Genomic DNA, 20,129 nt, shown 5'->3' with positions numbered 1-20,129 from the left:
TCTAGCTAACCCTGCAGCAAGGAGCGTGTCTCATTTCTGCCCCCCCGCCCTTACCTCTCCGACGCTGTCCACGGCGCAGAAAGAAAAGCTGCCGGTTGCCGGTGACTCTCCCCCCCCATTTCGTGCGTGAGAAGACATCATATAAAACTATTTATTCATAAATATTTTCCAAAATGAAAATAGGGTTACGAAAAATATTTTAAACACCCGGCCCTCAGCGGCTGCATAGCACCTCGGGAGAAGGGGGGGGGAAAAGCAATCAGAAAAAACAGCCTCCCCTTTTGAATTCCTGTCCGTCCCTCCCCCAAGGAAAACCCAGCCGATCTGCTTTGGGGCTGGATCGAAAACTCATGGGAGTGGGGAGGAGACGAAAAATGGGAGAGCAGGGGGGGGTGGGAATTGAGCGGGAGGTGGGGTTTGGGGCCTCCCCAGAGGAATTTTTTGGGAGGGGGGGGGTTTACAATAATTCTCGATTTTTTGCTGTTTTAATTTTTTTTAAAAAAGCCAAATGATTTAATGTCCCTCCCCCAACACTCCTCCTCCAAGATCATCTTTGTTCACTTTTTTTTGCCTGCGCATGTCCCTCTGCCCGCCCCCTCAACACTCACCCAGGAAGGGGGGCCGGGGAATGACTGATTCCCCTCTCTTCACAGCCCCTCCCCCCCTTGTTCTTGTCTTTTAAAACTGCATGCATTTAAAGGGTTCGGATGGCTGGAGGGGGCCCCGCCTGGGGGTGGTGAGGTGGAATGGGGGTGGGGGAGGTGAGCTTGGCCTCTCGTCCCCCCCATGCCCCAATGTCCCGCCCCGCGTGACTCTGGAAGGCTGGCGCCCCCTGGGGGCTGAGCAGGCGTCACTGCAGGTCGCGGTCTTCTAGATAGCGGTACTCGAAAGTAAACCCTTCCTTCTTCCGCTGGCCCCATTTCTCATAGTCGAAGTAGATGTACGTGCCCTGAGGGGGGGAACGTGGAGGGGGAGAGGCATCAGCAGACGGACAGACAAGCAGAGCCTGTGGTGCTGCATGTACCACTGCCTGATTTCAGCCTGAGCATGCTGGGCTGTTACGGGAGGGTCTCAGCTGCATGCAGAGTGGGGTACGTCCCAGTTTATTATAGGGTCTCCCCTGGGCACTAGGGCTGAGAGGGCTGCTGTGTTATGGAGGAGTCTGCTGTGACTGACTGACTCCCTTCCCCCAGGTCAGTGGCCCCACCCCAGAGGTGGCTGCATTTTCCTGTGGGCCCCAGGGGGAGGGGGAGGCACTAACCTGCTCAAACTCATCCGTGATGGTCTTGGGCTCCTCGTGCCGCTGGAACCACATCATGTACTTGGTGTGGAACCTCCACGACTGCTTCTTGAGGGCTTTGGCCGCCAGGTACTGCGCCTTGGTACCCTAGAGAGAGAGAACCAGGCGCATCACACCGCCGGCCAGCGGGGGGCAGCACTCGGGGCAGCGGGGATCCCCCGCCAGGGCCTGGATTGGGGGGGTAGCAGATGGCATGTGCCACTGGCTCAGGGGGTAGTTGGGCATGTACTACTGGACCTGGGGAGGTACGGGAATGACTTGGCATGTACCACTGACACAGGAGGCAGCTAGGACCAGACCACAGGACCTGGGGGCATGGCTCAGCCCATACCACTAGTGTGGGGGTGGGCAGTGGCTTGGTAAATACCAAAGGCAGCAGGGGAGAAGGGGAATGTACCATTAGCCGTCTTCTTTTGGGGGAGGCAGACAACTAGCTACACAGCCAGCAGCAGGTAAATAAAGCGATAGCACCATTCAGCATGTACCAAATGCTCTGGGCATGGGGGGCGGGGGGAACTCTTGGCATACACACCCCTTGACCCCTGTTGTTGATGTATGTCTCGGCATGTACCAATCACAGGGATGGTCAGGGAGGACAGTACTGTCAGCACCTGGGGGTGGGGGGAGGATCCCCTCCCACATACCAGAGACTGGTGTGTGTGTGTGTGTGGTGTGTGTGTGTGTGTGTGTGTGTGTGTGTGTCTTGGCACCTGCCAATGTCAGGGGAGGGGAATATACCATTCACACCTGCAGGGAGGGAAGTTCCCCCCTGCACATACGAATTGCAGGTGGCCAAGGGGGGGGGGCGTGGGGGTATGAGTCTCTGCAGGTATCAATGGGGGGGAGGGATGGAGCGTACCATCCGCACCTGCGGGGGGGGGTGTCAGGTGGCCGATGCGCAAAGCCAGAGCAGTGGGGGGGGGGCACGTTGGCAGCAGTCACCCACCTCGCCCCTCCTGCCCGAGGGAAAGGCGGCAGCGGCGGCCAGACAGGGCGGGACTATAGAGCGCTCTAGCCTGCAGAGGGGGCCCTTCTGTACCTCCAGATAGTAGAAGATGAAGAAGAGCGTCTCCGTTGAGAGCCGCTGGTAGAACTCCACGGTGTCTGAGTGCAGTGGAGGCATCTGGTGGTGGTAAGGGGGGGTCGGGCAGGGGTTCCGGGGCAGGTACTGCCTGCGGGGGTGGGGGGAAGGGGGTTAGACAGCCTGATGGGAGGGGAAGCAGCACGGCGTCTACTGGGAACAGAACAGAGCAGTCCTGGCTCCCAATCTCCTCCCCGCTCTGTTAGACCCCACTCCCCTCCTGAAGCTGGAGACAGAATCCAGGAGTCCTGGATCCCAGCAACCCCCCCACCCCCCGTTCCCTCCACTCTAACCACTAGACCTCACTCCCTGCTCAAAGTCAAGGACTGAACCCAGGAGTCCTGCTCTCTCCAAGCCCCCAACGCCCCAGGGACTGTGCCTTACCGGATCCTCTCTGAGTCCGAGGGGTGAGGCATGTGGTGCCAGGCTGCCTCCTCCATGGCCTGCTGGTAGAGCTGCTCCTTGGTGAGGGGCACCGGTCCCAGGGGGCAGACCCCCAGGGAGAGAGGGATGTTCACCTCCGACAGCTGGATAGGCGGCTGGCTGGAGGGCGGCTGCGAGGTCGTGCTACTAATTAAAATGTCTGCTGGGGGGACAGATGACAGACAGCCTGTTAGATTCCTCAGAGAGCGTTGGGAGCGCAAAGCTAACCAGTTTATGCAACAGTTTCTCGCCCGGCACCGAGATACAGCAACCTCTCGGGTGGGGTGCAGGGGCTGGTCCTACAGGGATCCCTCACCTGGAACTCTGCATGTTTCACAATGCAGTCAGCTGCGCTGGGACATCATGTGCGTGGGTGGAACCCCTTCCTGTGCTCCAGCAAGGCCCGAAAGCCTGCAGGAGATGGAACCCAGGAGTCCTGGCTCCCAGCCCCCTGCTCTAACCCCTAGACCCCACACCCCTCCCAGAGCCAAGGAGAGAACCCAGGAGTCCTGGCTCCCAGCCCCCTGCTCTAACCCCTAGCCCCCACTCCCCTCTGAGAGCCAAGGAGAGAACCCAGGAGTCCTGGCTCCCAGCCCCCTGCTCTAATCCCTAGACCCCACTCCCCTCCCAGAGCTGGAGAGAGAACCCAGGAGTCCTGGCTCCTAGCCCCCTGCTCTAACCCCTAGCCCCCACTCCCCTCCGAGAGCCAAGGAGAGAACCCAGAAGTCCTGGCTCCCAGCCCCCTGCTCTAATCCCTAGACCCCACTCCCCTCCCAGAGCCAAGGAGAGAACCCAGGAGTCCTGGCTCCCAGCCCCCTGCTCTAACCCCTAGCCCCCTCTCCCCTCCCAGAGCCAAGGAGAGAACCCAGGAGTCCTGGCTCCCAGCCCCCTGCTCTAACCCCTAGACCCCACTCCCCTCCCAGGGCTGGAGAGAGAACCCAGGAGTCCTCACCCCTTTCAGCCAGGTGGAGAGATGGCACTGGGTCCTCTATACTGGATCCGATGGCTGCTCGCTCTGCCATGGATTTCAAGCTGCTCAGGGGCTCGGGCGCCTGGAAGTGACAGACAGGGTGGGTGGGAGGAAGTTCTGTAACTGTGCCCCCCATCCCCCACGCAGAGGGGGCAGGCTCACCTTGATTTCTGGCGTGGAGCTGAACTGGGGCGGGCCGTTGAGCAGCGGCTGGCTCGGCTTGGCCTCGGAGAAGGAAGGGGTCGGGGAGCTCGGGGTATTCACCGTCATGGGGACCAGGAGGCCAGAGCTGGCACTGGGGGGCGCGGGGACTCCGCTGGGCTCTTTCCTGGGGGAGAGGAGAGAGTGTCAGTGAATGGCCGGTGGGGTGCTGGGGGGCGCGGCCGCCAGGCGGGTACTCACGCAGCGCTGCTGGGTGGGTTGTGGGCCACCGGCTGGCTGGGGAGCGCTGGGCCGCTGCTGCCGAGAACGGAGTCAGACGTGCTGTCAGCCACCACGGAGCTGTAACCTGCGGGGGTGGAGATGCAGCTCAGGGTGTGGGGTGGGCAGGGTAGGAGAGCATCCCATGGTCTAAACCCCCTATGGCTGAGTCTGAAAAGTCCCAGGGAATCAGGCCAATGAGACATCTCCCTTCCCAACCAGGGTCAGAACCCAGGAATCCTGTTTCCCAACCCCTCCCCGTCAACCACTGGATCCCATCCCCCTGCCAGAACTGAGGACAGAACCCAGGAGTCCTGGCTCCCAGCCCCTGCTGTAACCACTACACCCCACTCCCCTGCCTGAGCTGGGGACAGAACCCAGGAGTCCTGGCTTCTCCCGCTCTAACCATTAGACCCCACTCTTGCCCTCCAGAGCTGGGCAATAGACCAGGGACCCGTTCTCTGAGCTGACCCGTGAACCGCGCCTCTCCCCCGCACTTACTGGTGGCCCCGTTCTGCTTGCTGGCATTCTGCTGGGCGCTGGGAGGTCGGGGCTGCGAGGCGTTGGCACCGGGGGGCGGGGGCGCGACGGCCTGGGCGTAGGGGGTGGGGGTGCTGGGTGTGTGGCCGGCGGCCGGGATGGCCTTGGCCCCGGCGCCCCCGCTCCCGCTGCTGTTGGACACGGCTCCGTTGCTGCTGGAGCCCGGGCCGTTGCCCAGCGAGGACGAGGTGCTGGAGCTGCTGCCCAACTGGTAGCTGGGTGTGACGGCCGGCGAGGGCGGGGGGTGGTTGTTGTGGACGCTTTTCGAACCGTTCTTCGCGGGAGACTGTGGGGACAGATGGAGGATTAGTCTTGCTCCCCCCCAGAGCCGTCAATGGAACCCAGGAGTTCTGGCTCCTGGACCCCCCTGCTCTAATCACTAGACTTCACTCCCCTCCCAGAGTTGTGGATGGAACCCAGGAGTCCTGGCTCCCACCCCCGGATAAGGCAGGCAGGCTTGCTGAGCGGGCAGGGCCCTGCCTGGCGCCCTGGCAGAACTGGGCTGCAAACCCCACTCTGCCACAGCCTGCCAGGGCAAACCTGGGCGAGTCCGTCAGCCTCTGCCCCAGCTCTGGGATTGTTACGTGCGGCCGCTAAGAGCTGCGGCGAGGGCCCTGGCCCCGCCGCTGCACAAACCCACTGGAAGCACGGAACTCGCTGCTGCAAGATGGCGCTGGCTGGTCCCCAGGGGCATCTGCGCCCCTGAACCTGCCGTGCGAGGGACACGCCGGGAGCCTGTGCAACTCCCTGTCACAAGCTCTCAGCCTCCGCAGCCTGGCAGCGCTGCTGGGCCCCACACCGGCAGCTGAGAGCCACGGGCCCTGCCCCTTCTATGCACCCAAGCCAGACTGGGGTGGGGGTGGGGGTGGGGGGGGGGAGGGGAGGTTGTCTCTCTTTGTCCCGTTTGCTGTCTGTGTGCATTTGAGTGTGCTCTGCCCCGAGGACCTTACTCTGCCCCTGTGGGGGGAACTCACTTGGACCCCCCCACTGCTGATCGCTCCCCGCACCTGAGCCCCCTCCCAGACATAATTGCTCCCCACAGCCCCCTCCCCCCAAGCTCCATGGGCCCCCCACTCTGAGCCCAGTCCACCTGATCCCCACAGGCCCCACATTCTGACCCCTCCCCACCTGAGCCCCACAGCCCCCCCCACTCTGAGACCCCATAGCCCCCACCTGAGCCCCACAGCCCCCTCACTCCATGAATCCCCACAGCCCCACTCTGACTCCTCCCCACCTGAGCCCCAGTCCCCCCCACTCTGATGCCCCAACCCCTCCCCACCTGAGCCCCACAGCCCCCCATTCTGAGACCCCATAGCCCCCACCTGAGCCCCACAGCCCCCCACTCTGACCCCACAACCTGAGCCCCACCCCATTCTGACCACACTCCACTAGAGCTCCGTGCCCTGCCCTCCCCAGCTCACTGCAGGTGGGTAGCCTGGCCCCCTGGCAGCCATCCCTGCAGCCTCCCAGGGCCAGCCCAGGTGGCGGCGGCCCCGCCCTGCACCTCACTGGAAGGAGACTAGGAAGGGGTGGGGCTAAGAGCCCATGTGATCCCAGCCCCCCAACAAGGAGCAGGAGGAGGCGGGGCTAGAGCAGCCCCACCCACTCCCAGTCCAAACAGATGGGGCAGCCATATTCCCAGGCTTCCTCAGAAGTCCCACCAAACCCTGCATTAGACCCGCCCCCAACCCAGAGGGAACCCAGACCCCACCCCTTGCTCTAACCCCTCATCCCCACTCCCCTCCCAGAGCCAGGGAGAGAACCCAGGAGTCCTGCCTCCCAGCCCTTCCCCCGCCCCTCCCCGCTCTAACCACTCACCCCCCCACTCCCCTCCTACAGCCAGAGAGAGAACCCAAGAGTCCTGGCTTCCAGACCCTCTGCTCTAACCCACTAGACCCCACTTCCCTCCCAGAGCCAGGGAGAGAATCCAGGAGTCCTGGCTTCCAGACCCTCTGCTCTAACCCACTAGACCCCACTTCCCTCCCAGAGCCAGGGAGAGAACCCAGGAGTCCTGGTGAAAACCCCAAGCTCCGATCCGTAGCCAACACCCCACCCCACTCCCCAGCACAAGGGCACGCGCCTGCCGAGTCACTCACCTGACTGACCTCGCTGTCCGTCGACCGCCCCCTCTTCTTGTCATCTTCCGAATTCTCCTGGAGGTGGGGAGGACAGTCAGTGCTCGCCCCGCCACTCCCCGTGGAGATTTGGGGGGGACCAGCCCTGCTGCGGGGCAGCCAGCACATGACACACTGATGTCTCCCTCGTGTTATTGGGGTCACTCTGCCAGTCGGCTCCGCCCTACCCATGGCACTGGAGGCCTGCTGTGGCCTCCCATTTCCCAGATCCAGGAGAGAACCCCGGTGTCTTGGCTCCCAGCCCCTCCCTACTAGGCAATGCTGCATTCCTTAAGGGACACCGACCCAGCACCCCTGCCGCTGGGTTACGCTGGCTGGCTGGGAGCCCCGGTCTGTCCCGTTTTGCACGGGGCTGGGCGACGGATCCCGCTGGGGCAGGACTCGGGCAGCAGGGCTCCTTACCGTCGTGCAGTTGGCAGGGCTGGGCGGAATGGGCGAGCTGGAGGTGGTGGAGGTGGGAGTGCTGCTGGACTGGTTGAAGATCTCGTCCTCCAGGTGGCTGTGGCTGGGCGGGGAGGTGGCTACCAGAGCCTGCGCTGGAAGGGGGCGGGGAGCAGAACGAGACGCAGTTAGGGCAGCCGGGCCAGGAGTCAGAGACGCCGGCATCCCGCCATGGGCCTGCGTCCGGTCTGCCCTGCTTTCCCGGGGAGACACCTGGAGATCTGTTCCAACAGAGTTCTCCCAGGCCGTGCACCCAGGGATCTGAGACCTCCCAGCTCTGGGCTTGTCTCCCTGCTCGCCCGGGGGGACGCTTTGGATGGAGGGCGATGTTCCAATTCCCTCTGTAAACTCCAATGGCCTGAACACACTTAGGAGAAAACTGCTCTGGGATAAAACCCCAACACCTCTAGCCAGGCCATTAACAGGCGCCCCTCCCCGGCTCCTCCCCACGTAATCCGGGAAGAGCCGAATCGGAACATTTCCGGGCGTTTCTAGAAAGATGCAAGGAAATGAAACAAGCCGTCGGTGGATTTGGGGCTCCCTTAAAGCCGCGCTTGGGGCAATTGGACCGGCGGGGGCTCCCAGGTTCTGCGGTCGCTGCTCGGAGGGGATCTCTCCTCTGATCGTAGCCCTGGCTCCAGGGGGAATCTGTGCCAGCGTTTCTGAGCAGCGGCTCTCCTCCCTGTGCCCCCTGTGATACGCAAGGTGTGCCCCCCCAGCGATCGCGGGTGTGAAACTGACAAGCGATCGGGGGGCGGGAGGGGAACAAGACACGGAGAGCAGGAAGGCGGGAGCGAAATCAGCTGATGACACGCGGGTGGAGGGGGGCGGCATCACTCCAGAGGAGCGGCGCTTTCCAGAGGATGACCTGCAGGACCCGAGTCATAGAAACGGGATGAGATTTAACCATACAAACTGCACGGGGGCCCCCCCCGAGAATTTCAGCTGTAAGCCAAGCGCTCGTCAGGGGCGGATCCCCCCAGATGCTGCCGCTGGGATACAGTTGTGAAAAAGGCCAGCGGGACCTCAGGAGGGATCGGCAGCCGGGCGAGGGGAGCCCGGATTCCTCTGGGAAGCCCTGGGCCAACACAGATAGAGGAAGGGAGGGAGAAGAGCCAGCAATGCTGGAGCACAACGGTGGCACCAGACCGAAGGGGGATAAACGGCCAGGCTGGGAACGGGAAGCAGGGCAGAAGGTTCGGCTGAACGAGGGGGTCCTGTCCAGGTCTGGGTTAGTTCTGGATTCGGCTGCCCCAATCCCGGCTCTGGTTCTGGGGTCCCTAACCCAAGCAGGACGCTGATCAGCTGGAGAAGGCCCAGCGACCAGCCAGGCGGACGACGAAGGGGTTGGAAAAACGTGCCCTCCAGCGAGACACCTGATCAGCGGAACACGGACCCCAGTCTCCACCGCCGCGGGGGCCGGGACACTTACGAATGTCTTCTAGGTCGAGGTCGTCGTAGAGAAACTCATTCTCCTCGAAGTCGGGGTCCTGCGAGGAGTCCACGTAATACTCCACGTCGTCCTTGATCTTGCGGATCGAGTCCACCTGGATGGAGTCGTTGTCCAGCATGCGGAGGATGGTCTCCAGCATGCGGATGTGGTACCGGTGCTTTTCGATGTGCCGCTTCAGCCCCTCGATCCGGTCCTGCTTCTACGGGGAAGGGGCATGAGCAGATGGACACAAGCCAAGAAATGCCCCCCCCTCCCCCCACCCACACCCCGCCTCTCCTCCAGCCACAGCCCACAGCACCCCTTCACTAGCCCCCACTCCCCTCCCAGAGCCGGGAGAGAACCCAGAAATCCTGGCTCCCAGCTCCCCTGCTCTAACCACCAGCCCCCACCCCCCTCCCAGAGCTGGGGACAGAACCCAGGAGTCCTGGCTCCCAGCTCCTCTGCTCTAACCACCAGCCCCCACTCCCCTCCCAGAGCCAGGAGAGAACCCAGGAGTCCTTGCTCCCAGCTCCCCTGCTCTAACCACCAGCCCCCACTCCCCTCCCAGTGCCAGGGAGAGAACCCAGGAGTCCTAGCTCCCCGCACTCTCGCCCCTCACCAAGCTGCCTCCCCACACATCCTCCCTGCGTCCCAGGCAGGCAGTGACTCACATCCTTGTCCCCCTTCTTCTTGCGTGTCTGCACAGAGAGTGACTCCACCTCGCTCTCAAACTGATCCACCTGCATGTTCAGCGTGTCGATGGTGTTCTGGGGGGGGGGAGAGGGGAGTCGCACATCGTCATCCCCAGCGCAGTCTCTGGGGGCTCGCAGCCCCTCGAGACACCCAGCAGCCGCCCCCCACCACTACCTGGGGCCTTCGCTGGTGCTTCCTCACTGAAGCAAATATAAAGCCTCCAACTGCCCTGCAGAAAGGCAGCAATCCATACAGGGGCCCCTCGCCTGGTGCTGGGATGCGACCACCTCTGGGGTGTGGTACGGGGGCTGGTTATCCAGGGACCCTTCATGGGCACTGAGACGCGGCCCCTCTGAGGTAGGATGCGGAGGCTGTTCAGGACGGAGACCCACACTGGGGCCTTCAGACCAGCAATGACTAAGGGGAGACCACCCCCGTGCCGTGCAGCACAGCGCCCCCTAGCGCTACCCCAGGGCCAGCAGGGGAGAGAGCCCTGTTTTTCCTCACAGCTTTGGCCCCTCCGCATGCCCCCATCAGTCCGACCCCTGCTTAGCTGATCAGGAAACCCGCCCCCCACTCCCATCCCCCGGCCTCACCGTTAACCACTGGCCAACCTCTTCCTTCTCCTTCTGGGCAGGGTCGACTTTCTGTGCCAGGCCCAACCCCTCCTTGGAGTAGGCTTTGGTCTTGGTCTCCCGCTCCACCACCTTGAACCGCTCCATTTGCTGGAACAAGAGAGAGGGAGATGCGGTGGGTTCAGTGTCTGGGGAACTGGGGGGGGGGGGTCCCCCACCCCTACACAGGGGATCAAGAAACCCCAAGAGACATAGAGGCTCCCCGCCCCCCCAATCCTGTCCAGGGCACGGCAAATATAGCCCTGGTTGGCCACGCCTGGCAGCCTCTCAGCTGCTCCTGGCTCCCAGCCCCAATCACTAGATCCCACTCCCCTCCCAGAGCCAGGCACAGAACCCAGGAGTCCTAGCTCCTGGTGCCCCCACCGCTATCCCGTGCCGCCTGCTGTCATTCAGGACCCAGTCTCATGCCCCAGAGGCCCCAGTCCGGCCCTACCCCTTCCAGATCTGACTCCACCTGCCCCTGCCCTGCCAGCTGGCTGCCCTCTGTGATGTCACACTGCCCCCGCAGCCAATCATAGCAGAGGGAGGAGTGGCTTATTGGAGAGGAGGGTGGGGCTCAGATGAGTATGTAGGTGGACCCCCCTACGCTGGAGGGGGAAGTGCCCCTGATGCCCCTAGGGGAGGCCTCACCACCCACGGGGCATGATCCCAGCTGCTGTCACTCAGCCCCTGAGCTTTATACCCTGTGGCCTGTTTCCCCGTTCTCCCCATGGCCGAGGCTGCCCCGACCGGATCTCCGTGGGGGCTGGGCTGGGAGAGAAGGGCCCAGGGCCAGGCACAGCTGCTCGTGGGGGGGGCTCCAGGACCCCAGAGAGTGGGCCTGAGCATCGCTGGAGGTGACCCATACACGGATCCCCCCGCAGCGCATGGAGACCTGCCCTGGGGGGGTCAGGTATGCTGGCCCCACAGAGAAGGCCAGGAGCATTGTGGGATGGCTGCACGGCTGTGCCAGGACGGAAGTGACACTGCGCCACTGGCAGGGGGAGCTGGGCCCTGGTGCTGGCTCCCAGCCCCCTGCTCTAACCACTAGACCCCACTCCCCTCCCAGAGCCAGGGAGAGAACCCAGGAGTCCTGACTCCCAGCCCCCACCGAACCACTAGGACCCCCTCCCCCGAGCCAGGGAGAGAACCCAAGACTCCTGGCTCCCAGCCCCACCCCGCAACAACTAGACCCCACTCCCCGCCCAGAGCTGGGGAGAGGACCCAGGAGTCCTGGCACTCCTCCAACTATCCCACCGCTGCCTCCTGCGAGTGTGGAGCGATTGAGCGCACAGGAGCCTCCACCAGCGCAGTGTCGCTAGGGCCGGCCCGTGATCCACCAACCCCAGATGCAGCCAGCCAGCGCAACCCCCTTGACGGTCGGGAAGCGGGGCACAAAATCCCCCCTCCCCCGCTCTCACCCACCGGACCAGCTGGCCAGCCCTTCCCCCCATTTGCTTTCCCCCAGCACCCGGAGACTTTCACCAGATCAAAGCGTCTCTGCTCGTGGTTGGCTAAACTGTGCCGCTAAAACCGAGGTGCCGACACCGAGATCCACGCCGCTGGAGCTGCGCCCCAGGCAGCGCAGGACGGGCCAGAAAATCCCCCAGGTCTCTGCCCCGTGCGCTGGAGGGAGATGCTCTCCCGCCCCCAAGTCTGGCGGGTCCCCACACGTGAGCAAGAGACACCTGCCAGGCAGGACTGTTTCAGAGCAGCGCGGCCCCCCCCCCAGCCGACTGCTGCTGCTGCCACAGATGGAGGAAAAACCCGCCGGTTACAGCTCTGGATCGGGGGCAAAACTTCCTTCCTGACCCCGACAGGCTGCAGCCTTGAAGCCTGGCCATTACCCCCTTTGGCCTCCTACCGTCTCAATGAGTTTCCGGTTGTCTATCAGCTGCCTCTTGTCTTTGATCTCATTTGAAGCCACCCACGTCTTGATCTGGTCCCTCAGCCTCTGCGGAGATGGGGTGGAGAGAAGGGAGGGGTCAGCAGACAGAGAGACGGACCCTTAGCACCCATCCCCTGCCCCACTTAGACCCCTAGAGGCATCAGCCAACACAGCCTTGGTCTGTACATGGGAGAGGTAACGAGGACACCCAGGCACTAAAAAGTCCCCCCCCTCGATGAGCCCCACCAGCTGGGAGGATGCCCTCTGCAGAGTGGGGTGAGAATTGCAGGGAGCACAAAGATCTCGCTGGAGAATAAGGGGAGGAAGAAAGGCGGGACTGGGGGTCGCGAGGCCTGGGTTCTGTCCCTGGCTCTGGGAGGCGAGTGGGGTCTAGTGATTAAAGCAGGGGGCTAGGAGCCAGGACGCCTGGGTTCTCTCCCTGGCCCTGGAAGGAGAGTGGTGTCCTGTGGTTAGAACACGGGACTGGGAGCCAGGACTGCTGGGTTCTATCCCCAGCTGTGGGAGGAGAGTGGTTAGAGCATGGCGGACTGGGAGTGAGGACTCCAGTGACCGTCTCTCTGGGGCAGGTGGCTGTTTTCTCAACAGCCCTGGCTGAGACCACGTATCCCGAGGGCTCCAGCCGGACAGACGGCCAAAGTGCTGGGCCTACCTGGAGCTTCTTGATCTCCTTCTTCAGGTCGGCTTCATACTTCTCCTTCTGGTTGGCATTGGCTGCATTATGGAGCTGTGGGCGAGAGACAGAGGGTGAGACAGAGTATGGGGGATGGGACAGAGTGTCCCTGGCAGCCCGGGGGGGGCTCCCTGATCTGGTGTGGGATCAGTTGGGGGGCTACAATAGCCAGGGAGGGAGAGCTGGGGGGGATCCAATGTGGGGTGAGGCCCGGGAGGCTGGGGGGGGAGGGGGGGGTGCCTGCTCTGGGGTGATGTGGGGTAGGGGGGCGTGGACACAAACAGCTCTTGGGGTGGTGTGGGGGGCAGCGAGGCCGGGAGAGAGAAGAGAATCAATGCAGGAGAGAAAAGCAGAAGAGTTTGGGGACAGGGAGAGAGCAAGGTGGAGGGTGATGAGAGAGCTGGGGGCAGCGAGCCGTGGGGGGGGGGGGGTGAGGCCGAAGGGGGAGCTCTTACCTTCTGCCAAATATCCTCAAACTGCTCCACCCCCTCGGAGACCTTCTTCAGACACCGATCGATCTCACCTGGAGGAGCGGAGGGGCGGGGGTCAGCCCCAATCTCCGACAGGGCTAATTACTGCCACCTCCCGCCCGCGCTCCCCAACCCAGTGTGAGGTATAGGGTAGGGAGAAGGGACGGGCCTGAGGTCACACAATGGTTTGAACCTCAAACAGAACTCAGGAGTCCTGGTTCCCAGATCTCCACCCAACCACTAGACTCTACTCCCCTCCCAGAGCCAGGGAGAGAACCCAGGAGTCCTGGCTCCCAGCCCCCCCACTCTAAAGGCAGCCCTGACAAACTCCATCGCTCCGGCTCTCACAAAGCAGGGAAAAGACACAGGGGGAAGGGTAAGAGGCCCCTCTCTCTGCCCCCCTCCCCGATACATGCCCCGAGCCACGCACCCCAGGAAGGGCGGGGGCAGCCTGCGGGGGGAGCCGCCCTACCTTGCAATTTCCTCTTGTCAGCCATGTTTCGGTCACTGGCGGGGGGCTCTCCTCATGCTTCAGAAAGCTCCAACGCTGCAGGGGACAGCAAAGCAACGTTACGGCAATGCAGCCTCCCAACCCACTGGGGAGAAGCCCTGGCGCCATTCCTGGCCCCCCGAGCCAGCCAGTCCCTGCCTTGGGGTCGGATGGGAGCCGGCACCCCCTAGTGGGGAGAGATCCCAGGCCCCTTTCCCTGCCCCCCTGAGCCAGCCAGTCCCTGCCTTGGGGTTGGATGGGAGCTGGTGCCCCCTACACGGGAGAGGCCCTGGACCCCTTTCCCTGCCCCCCTCAGTCAGCCAGCCTCTCATCATAGTCTTTGATCAGATCAATTGTCCCAAGCCTGTTCATTCATACACCCCCACCCCAGCAGGGGGCAGCGCTGCGCACACAGCCACACCCCCACCCCAGCAGCAGGGGGCAGTGCAGCACACACCCACCCAGCCTTCCAGTCAAACCATGAAATAGCAGGTTTTGAGGGTCGTGCGGCTGGCCCAGAAGGGGCCCGGCTGACGGGACGCTGGCTGTGTGGCCCCTTGCCAGGGCGCTGCTGCCAGTGGCCCTGAGGCTGGCTCCAGGGGGCGTGGCACAGAAGCTGCCAGCATGGGCCAGGGCTGCCGAGACAGGCAGGATTCAGGTGTGGCTGGGTGTTAATCCCAAAGCCGACCGTGCCTGGAGTCTGAGCGGAGCCACCTCGGAGCTCAGCGACTCGGGACCCGGAGACTGTGGGCGACTGGAGAACGGGGAGGAGACCTGAGCCTATGTGTTCAGATGCTGCCTGGACCGGGGCTGGTTCAGCCCCCGGGGTTAGTCCGGATGCTGTTTGTTATTTCCTTGGAGGGGACGGGACGGGGCTTCCCGGGGTGCTTCATACCTAAGGGCTGATTCTCAGGAGGGGCAGCCCCCCGGGGTGACTCAGGGCAGCTCAAGTGTAGGCTCCAGTCTCTGGGGGGCAGAGAATAGCCACAGACTTGGGTGCCCTGGCCAGGCCCCTGATCTGCTCCCTATGGGCCCAGGAATAGCCCCAGTGCCCCAGACAGGCCCCTGATCCGCCCCCTCACCCCAGGGGAAGGTGATTCGCAGCGGGGGCTGTTTCAACCCCCTTTGTCCTCCCTGAGGGGCCTGGGCATTACCGGCTAAGGGCTGTTTGTTCAGTTTCACTTCCTGGTTCCCCAGGAGGCAAACCGCCTGGGGGTGGGGGGATCATATGCCAAAGAACCTTCCCCCCTGAGGCTTGGGGGGAGCCCTCCCGCATCCTTGCTTCCTAACAATACACTGGAAGCCTCAGGGAGCTGGCCTGGTCCCTTTAATCTGCCCCCCCCCACCCCCGGCCTAACGGACAATTCTCAGCCAGCTCCCCACGGGGATCACCTTGTCTGCACCCCGAGCACACAGCCCAGCGGGATTGGCTAATTGCTCCTGATGGAGAAGCCACACCCAGCCAACCCTTCCAGATGTTAATTACCCCCCCCCACTTAAAACCTGCCCCTTATTTCCACTCTGAACTGGCCGAGCTTTCCCGCCCAGCCTGTGGCCCTGGTCAGACTGGTGCCTGCCAGCCCGAGGAGCCCTGAACCCTCTCTTTGTTCAACTATACAGAGGGAACTGGCAGGGCCCACCCCACCGCTGGTGGGGCTCTCCTGACCCTTTGTGACGGATCAGCCCCTGGCTGCCCCCAGGATCCCAGCAGTCTCACCCCAGGGCCCCTGCGTGTGCCCCCCGGGATCCCATTAGCACCCATGGCCCTAGCGTCTACTGAATAGCTGCCATGCCCCCCAAGTGCTTTGCAAGAGGCCAAAGGCCTCTGGCTTACCTAGAGGTGGCCTGGCTGTCTAGGGCCTGCAGGTGGGAGGCTCCTACACAGGTGAAAGAGGCACATGACTGGGAGGAAAGTTGAGAGCCCCTCCCCCCCACCACAACCTGTGCTGCAGCATAGGATGCTGGGAAAGGACTGGGGCTATAAAGACTCAGTGGTCTAAGAGCGGGCTCTGGGCTGTCGGTGAGAGCGCCACTCCTGGGGGAGGAGAACTGCAGCATAGCAGTGGCCCCCTTTGTACAGGGCGTCTGGAGAGAGGTGAGTGTCGCTAGGCCTGCTTTGCAGATGGGGAAACTGAGGCACAAAATGGGGCTGTGATGTACCTTGGGTCATGCAGCAGGCTGGAGCAGAACCCATGAGTTCACTTCAATTTCCTCCTGCTCTGACCACACTACCCTCCCAGAACTGGGGAGAGAACCCAGGAGTCCTGGCTCTCAGCTGTCTCTCTCCCCCCCCCCCCCCCCCCCGCTCTAACCACTAGACACCATCCCCTCCCAGAGCTGCGGACAGAACCCAAGCGTTCTGGCTTCCAGCCTCCCCCGCTCTAACCATTAGCCTACATTTTCTCCAGTTAAAACACACCTTGGCCTTTACACACCAAGTGGAGCGAACTGATTTGGTCATTTTAGATTCTAACCTGCCACTGATTTCGTAAGATTGTGAATTGGGCTTGTGGACTGTGCCGGAAGGGGGGTGGCTGTGGGGCGCGGGAAGCTGTCTGAACAGTATAGCGTGGGCACCTGCTTGCTTGTCTCCCGTCAGATGGGCAGCGGTCACCGCTTTTCTCGTGAGACTGGCGATAAACCCAATGATCTAGGGAGAGCCCAAGCCCTCCATATCCCACTGAAGACCTCGGCGCCCCTGAAACAATCACAGCGAGCAAGGGGGCAAAGGGAGTCTGTGGCAGAATGGGGCTCTCTGGCGTCCCAATCCCCTGCCTTGCCCACAAGCGCCCCCACAATCCGCTTGTAAAACTGCCTGTTCTGTACAGCACCTGGCACAGCAGGGCCCTGCTCTGTGACTGGCATGAGGAAAACCCATAATTAATCCTATAACTGTACAGCCACCAACTAGGGGGAGTGGGAGTACGTGGTGCACCTGGAAATGACTTGGATCCTTCTGAGACCAGGCTATGCCAGGGTGAAACTGACCTGCAGAGCAATTCCCATACAACTGAGCTACAGAGCATGGGGGGAGCGACCTGGTCAATTTCCTCCTGGCCAGGCAAGCCCTGAAATTGATCAGATTGAGGCTGCCCCTCTAAATTTAGATCTAAACATCCTAGAAATCAACCGTTTGTTTTAATGCACTCTAAGATCAACAGACAAGCTCCCCCAAAGGGAAGCGTCCGGCTTTTAGCAGGGGCTGTTGCCCAGCAGTGTCTGAAAGCCAAAAATTGCAGCCCGTCCACAAACTGCAATGGATTTAGCCATTGCTTTTGAGCAGGGGTCGTATCTCCTGTGGATCAGCAGGGATGCAAACGCCTGGGGACGCTACCGCTTCTGTTGGCTCCCTCCCCCGAGAGGGCTGAGGAGCAGGGGAGCCCAAAATCAAATCCCCTGACGGAGATGTGGATGGGAAGATAAGGCTAACAAGAGTCTGGTTTGGCCTTGTAAACTTCGGCCCTAAGGGAGGTTGGGGGACTGGATGCTTTCCCCCCCTAGGGGGCACGGGCTCTGATCTGGCCCCAGAGGGGGGGAATGGTTGGCTGGGGGATAGGGAATGGGATATGAGGCCTTACCCTTCTAGGGGGCAGCAGCTCTGATCCGGCCGCAGGGCTGGGGTCTGGCCAGCTCTGAGGGGTGGGATGGGATATGAGGCTTCACCTACAGCAAATATATTCTTTACCTGGCTAATAGCAGCTATGAGCATCTGTTTTCCAACCCAACCCTACACACACCTCTCACACCCATGGCCTGGCTGTCTTGGTACCAGCTGGCACCAGGGCTGAGCTCTCTGTGGAGCAGGTGAAGGCACAGCTGCTGGCAGAGAGGGACAATGGAGGGGTTTAGGGAGAGAGCCCCTGGGCAGCCTATCCACCAGGGATCATGGCCAGAGCCCTGCTGCCCCACGCAATCCCATCCATGCCCAGGGATGGGGCTGTGCCCCCAAAGGGGATCCACTAACAAGCCCTTTTGTGAAGTGGTGGGAATAGAACCCAGGCGTCCGGCTGGCTGATCTACTGCTGTCGCCAATAGGCTGTCTGCCCCCTCAGCGGCATCCTAACTCCCTTGCTCCAGCTGCTGGGCTCCCGCCTGAGCTGAAGTCCTGTGCAACTTAATAATGGGAGAAGGGGACACGGGGCCTTTCCCCTCCGCACATGCACAACCACGGCCCCCCCCCCCTGCCCCATTTCTGCTTCCCCTATAGATCCCATATCCCCCCTGCCCCTATGTACTCTATACCCCCCACCCCTGCAACACTCACCCCTGGGAACCTCTAGGGATGCTCCCGGGCCACGGAGCCCTCCTGCCACCCTGAACCTTGCAGCGCTGCTGGAGTAAAGGCTCCTCCCCCTTTACACCCGATTACCCCCGCCCAACAGACCTCCCTATAGCCCCCTAACCGATCCCCCCCATTCCCCTATGGGCCCTACAGCCTCCAACAGACCCTGGCCCACTATAGCCCCATCTCCCCTATGGATCCCTATAGGCCCCTACAGCACCCAGTCCGCTGCCCTCCTGCTAGGGACCCTCCAGACCCCCCTCTCCATAGGGTCCCCTATAAACCCCTCCCCCTATAGATTCCCCCTACATGCCCCTCCCCCACGGGTTCTCTCCGGACCCTTATAGACCCCTCCCCATAGGGGGCCCCTCCGGGCTCCTACTGGCCCCTCCCCCATGGGGGGTCCCCCGCCCCCAGCCCCTCCCCCTCACCGGAGGCTCCTGCGGGCGGTCGGGCCCCGGGGATCGGTCCCCTCCCCCCCGCTCGCGGGCCGACTGTCGCGATGCTGCCGCCGATCAGTCGGGTCGCGACCCCCTCCCCCCACTCGCCGCCGTCTCTCGGGCTCCGCGGCATCCAAGATGGCGGCCAGCTGCCTCCGTCCGCCTCTCCGCCCCGGGGCATGGCCCCGCCCCCCCGGCCGCACCCCATTGGGTTTACCGCACGCCCGTTAAGTCATTTTGTCCTCCTATTGGCTACATTAGATGGAGGCGGGGCAACCCAGGGGACCCGCCTACCTAGGATATGTCAATCAACACTCAACTTCCTTCTTATTGGCCTCAGCACACATCCATCAGCTCTCCTCACCGTTTATTGGCCGAGAAGGGAGGGTCATAAAGGAGGCTCGCCCACATGGGAAAAGGAAGCAAGGGGCGATACCCGTCACAGCGCGGTCTTCCCCATTGGTCGGAGGGACTGCCCATGAAGCTACTCTCGCAGCTGATTGGCTCCCAGCCCGCAGTCAGGAGATAGCTCAATCGCAACGATTACCTGACGCGGGGGAGGCGGGCTGATGAATTCGCCAGACACTGATTGGCTGAGACGATGGACGACGAACCAATAGTAGCAGGGTGCAACGGGGAGGCGGGCTTAAAGCACACTGTTGAGAGCTATTGCCCACTGAGGTTCTCACTCAAGCCCTTAGGGACCAATGGGATTGAAGACCACGGGAAGGGCCCGCCCCCTGGGTACTAAGGGCAATATTGAGTTATATACAGTGGGCCTTAAAGGGCAGCTGGGCCCCAGCGGGGCCTGGGTGCAAAATGACCCCATGCAAGGGGGGGAAGGGAGAATGGGGGAGCCCCAGGCAGCTTGGGGGGGGGGGGGGGAGTGAGGATGTGTGGGGAATCCAACCAACAAGGGTGGGAGAGCCTGGACCAGCCACGGCCACGAGAACCCCCCAGCACTAGGGCGGCAGTGTGTGTGTTTGGGGGTCCAGCCCATAGGAGATGGGTTAGGGCAGCAGAATGTGTGGGCATGGGGGGTGGTGGAGTTTCCCCACACTGGGACCAGACCTAGTACCCCAGGAGGGCAAAGGCCCTGGACTGCAGGGTAGGGACGCCCCTACTCACACCCACCTCCAAGAAGACTGGATGATGGTGCTTAGGCTAGGACAGCCCCAGGGCCCACAGCACAAGAGGGGATCACTGCACCTATGCCCAGGAGGGCTTAGGCCAGTTGACTGACTGTAGGGGAGGGGTTAGTGTCAAGGATAGATGCCCCTTCCCTTACCCAAAGAGGGCCCCAGCCTGACTCTCACACCCCCTACTCTAAGCAGTAGCCCCCATTCATCTCCCAGAGATGGGGGTAGGAACCAGCCCCAGCCAACTGAACACCTGTTCCTGCACTCAGGTCATGGCAGCATGAAGGAGAGGAAATCAGAGTGACCCAGAAAACGGTATGAGACAAGGGAGAAGAGCAAGCACAGTGCGGGTCACCACTCTTACTTCCCCACCTGGGGGGGGTAGGGCTCCTGCCCAGGACTCCTGAGACCTGGTCGTTCCAGCTCTGCCACCACCCTCCTGCTGGATCTTGGGCAAATAGCAGCACACCCCTGGCCTCAGTTTCTCCTATTCTGAAGCTATTTAGACTAAATCCTTTAGGTCAGGGCACCAGCCCAATAGGAGACCCTCTCTTGCTGCCACACTGGGGCCCAAATTTCAGTGACTGCATTTAAACACCCGCTGGAAGAGGCCCCTCGCTCTTGGTGACCGTTGGGCAGCATCAAGGGTGGTAGACTTCCAGCTGCTCTGGGAGGGGCTG

The 20,129-nt window shown here is 62.3% G+C and overlaps 1 protein-coding gene across 9 annotated transcripts; it reads right to left on the bottom strand.

The window, feature by feature from the left end:
• Window positions 1–137: 137 nt before the first annotated feature.
• Window positions 138–18,465, bottom strand: CNOT3 (CCR4-NOT transcription complex subunit 3). Of its 9 annotated transcripts, none has more exons than XM_065571480.1 (19): window positions 18,302–18,465; window positions 17,167–17,251; window positions 13,571–13,645; window positions 13,084–13,151; window positions 12,608–12,682; window positions 11,914–12,003; window positions 10,032–10,160; window positions 9,414–9,509; window positions 8,743–8,962; window positions 7,272–7,405; window positions 6,831–6,887; window positions 4,696–5,020; window positions 4,177–4,282; window positions 3,937–4,102; window positions 3,757–3,856; window positions 2,766–2,967; window positions 2,247–2,472; window positions 1,262–1,387; window positions 138–949 (listed from the first exon to the last, which is right to left on the bottom strand). In XM_065571480.1, the coding sequence occupies exons 3-19, from the start codon at window positions 13,593–13,595 to the stop codon at window positions 851–853; spliced, it is 2,244 nt and encodes a 747-aa protein (XP_065427552.1). In that variant the 5' UTR covers window positions 13,596–13,645; window positions 17,167–17,251; window positions 18,302–18,465; the 3' UTR covers window positions 138–850. The 9 variants fall into 9 exon arrangements, with proteins under 9 accessions (XP_065427552.1, XP_042703128.1, XP_042703127.1 ...); XM_042847194.2 differs by lacking the exon at window positions 17,167–17,251 and adding an exon at window positions 15,423–15,465; XM_042847193.2 differs by lacking the exon at window positions 17,167–17,251.
• Window positions 18,466–20,129: the final 1,664 nt, after the last annotated feature.

This window comes from Chrysemys picta, chromosome 17 (genome assembly GCF_011386835.1).
Source record: "Chrysemys picta bellii isolate R12L10 chromosome 17, ASM1138683v2, whole genome shotgun sequence".
In the NCBI taxonomy this organism is placed as follows: domain Eukaryota; kingdom Metazoa; phylum Chordata; order Testudines; family Emydidae; genus Chrysemys; species Chrysemys picta.
The sequence above is the reverse complement of the archived record's forward strand: the minus strand, read 5'-3'. Positions and strand labels throughout refer to the sequence as shown.

Coding starts and splice junctions, on each gene's coding strand:
- CNOT3 (XM_065571480.1), bottom strand. CDS start 13,595: ATGGCTGACAAGAGGAAATTGCAAG. Junction 5,021..6,830: donor CGGACAGCGAGGTCAGTCAG/GTGAGTGACTCG, acceptor CTGTCCCCACAG/TCTCCCGCGAAGAACGGTTC. Junction 4,283..4,695: donor CAAGCAGAACGGGGCCACCA/GTAAGTGCGGGG, acceptor CCACCCCCGCAG/GTTACAGCTCCGTGGTGGCT.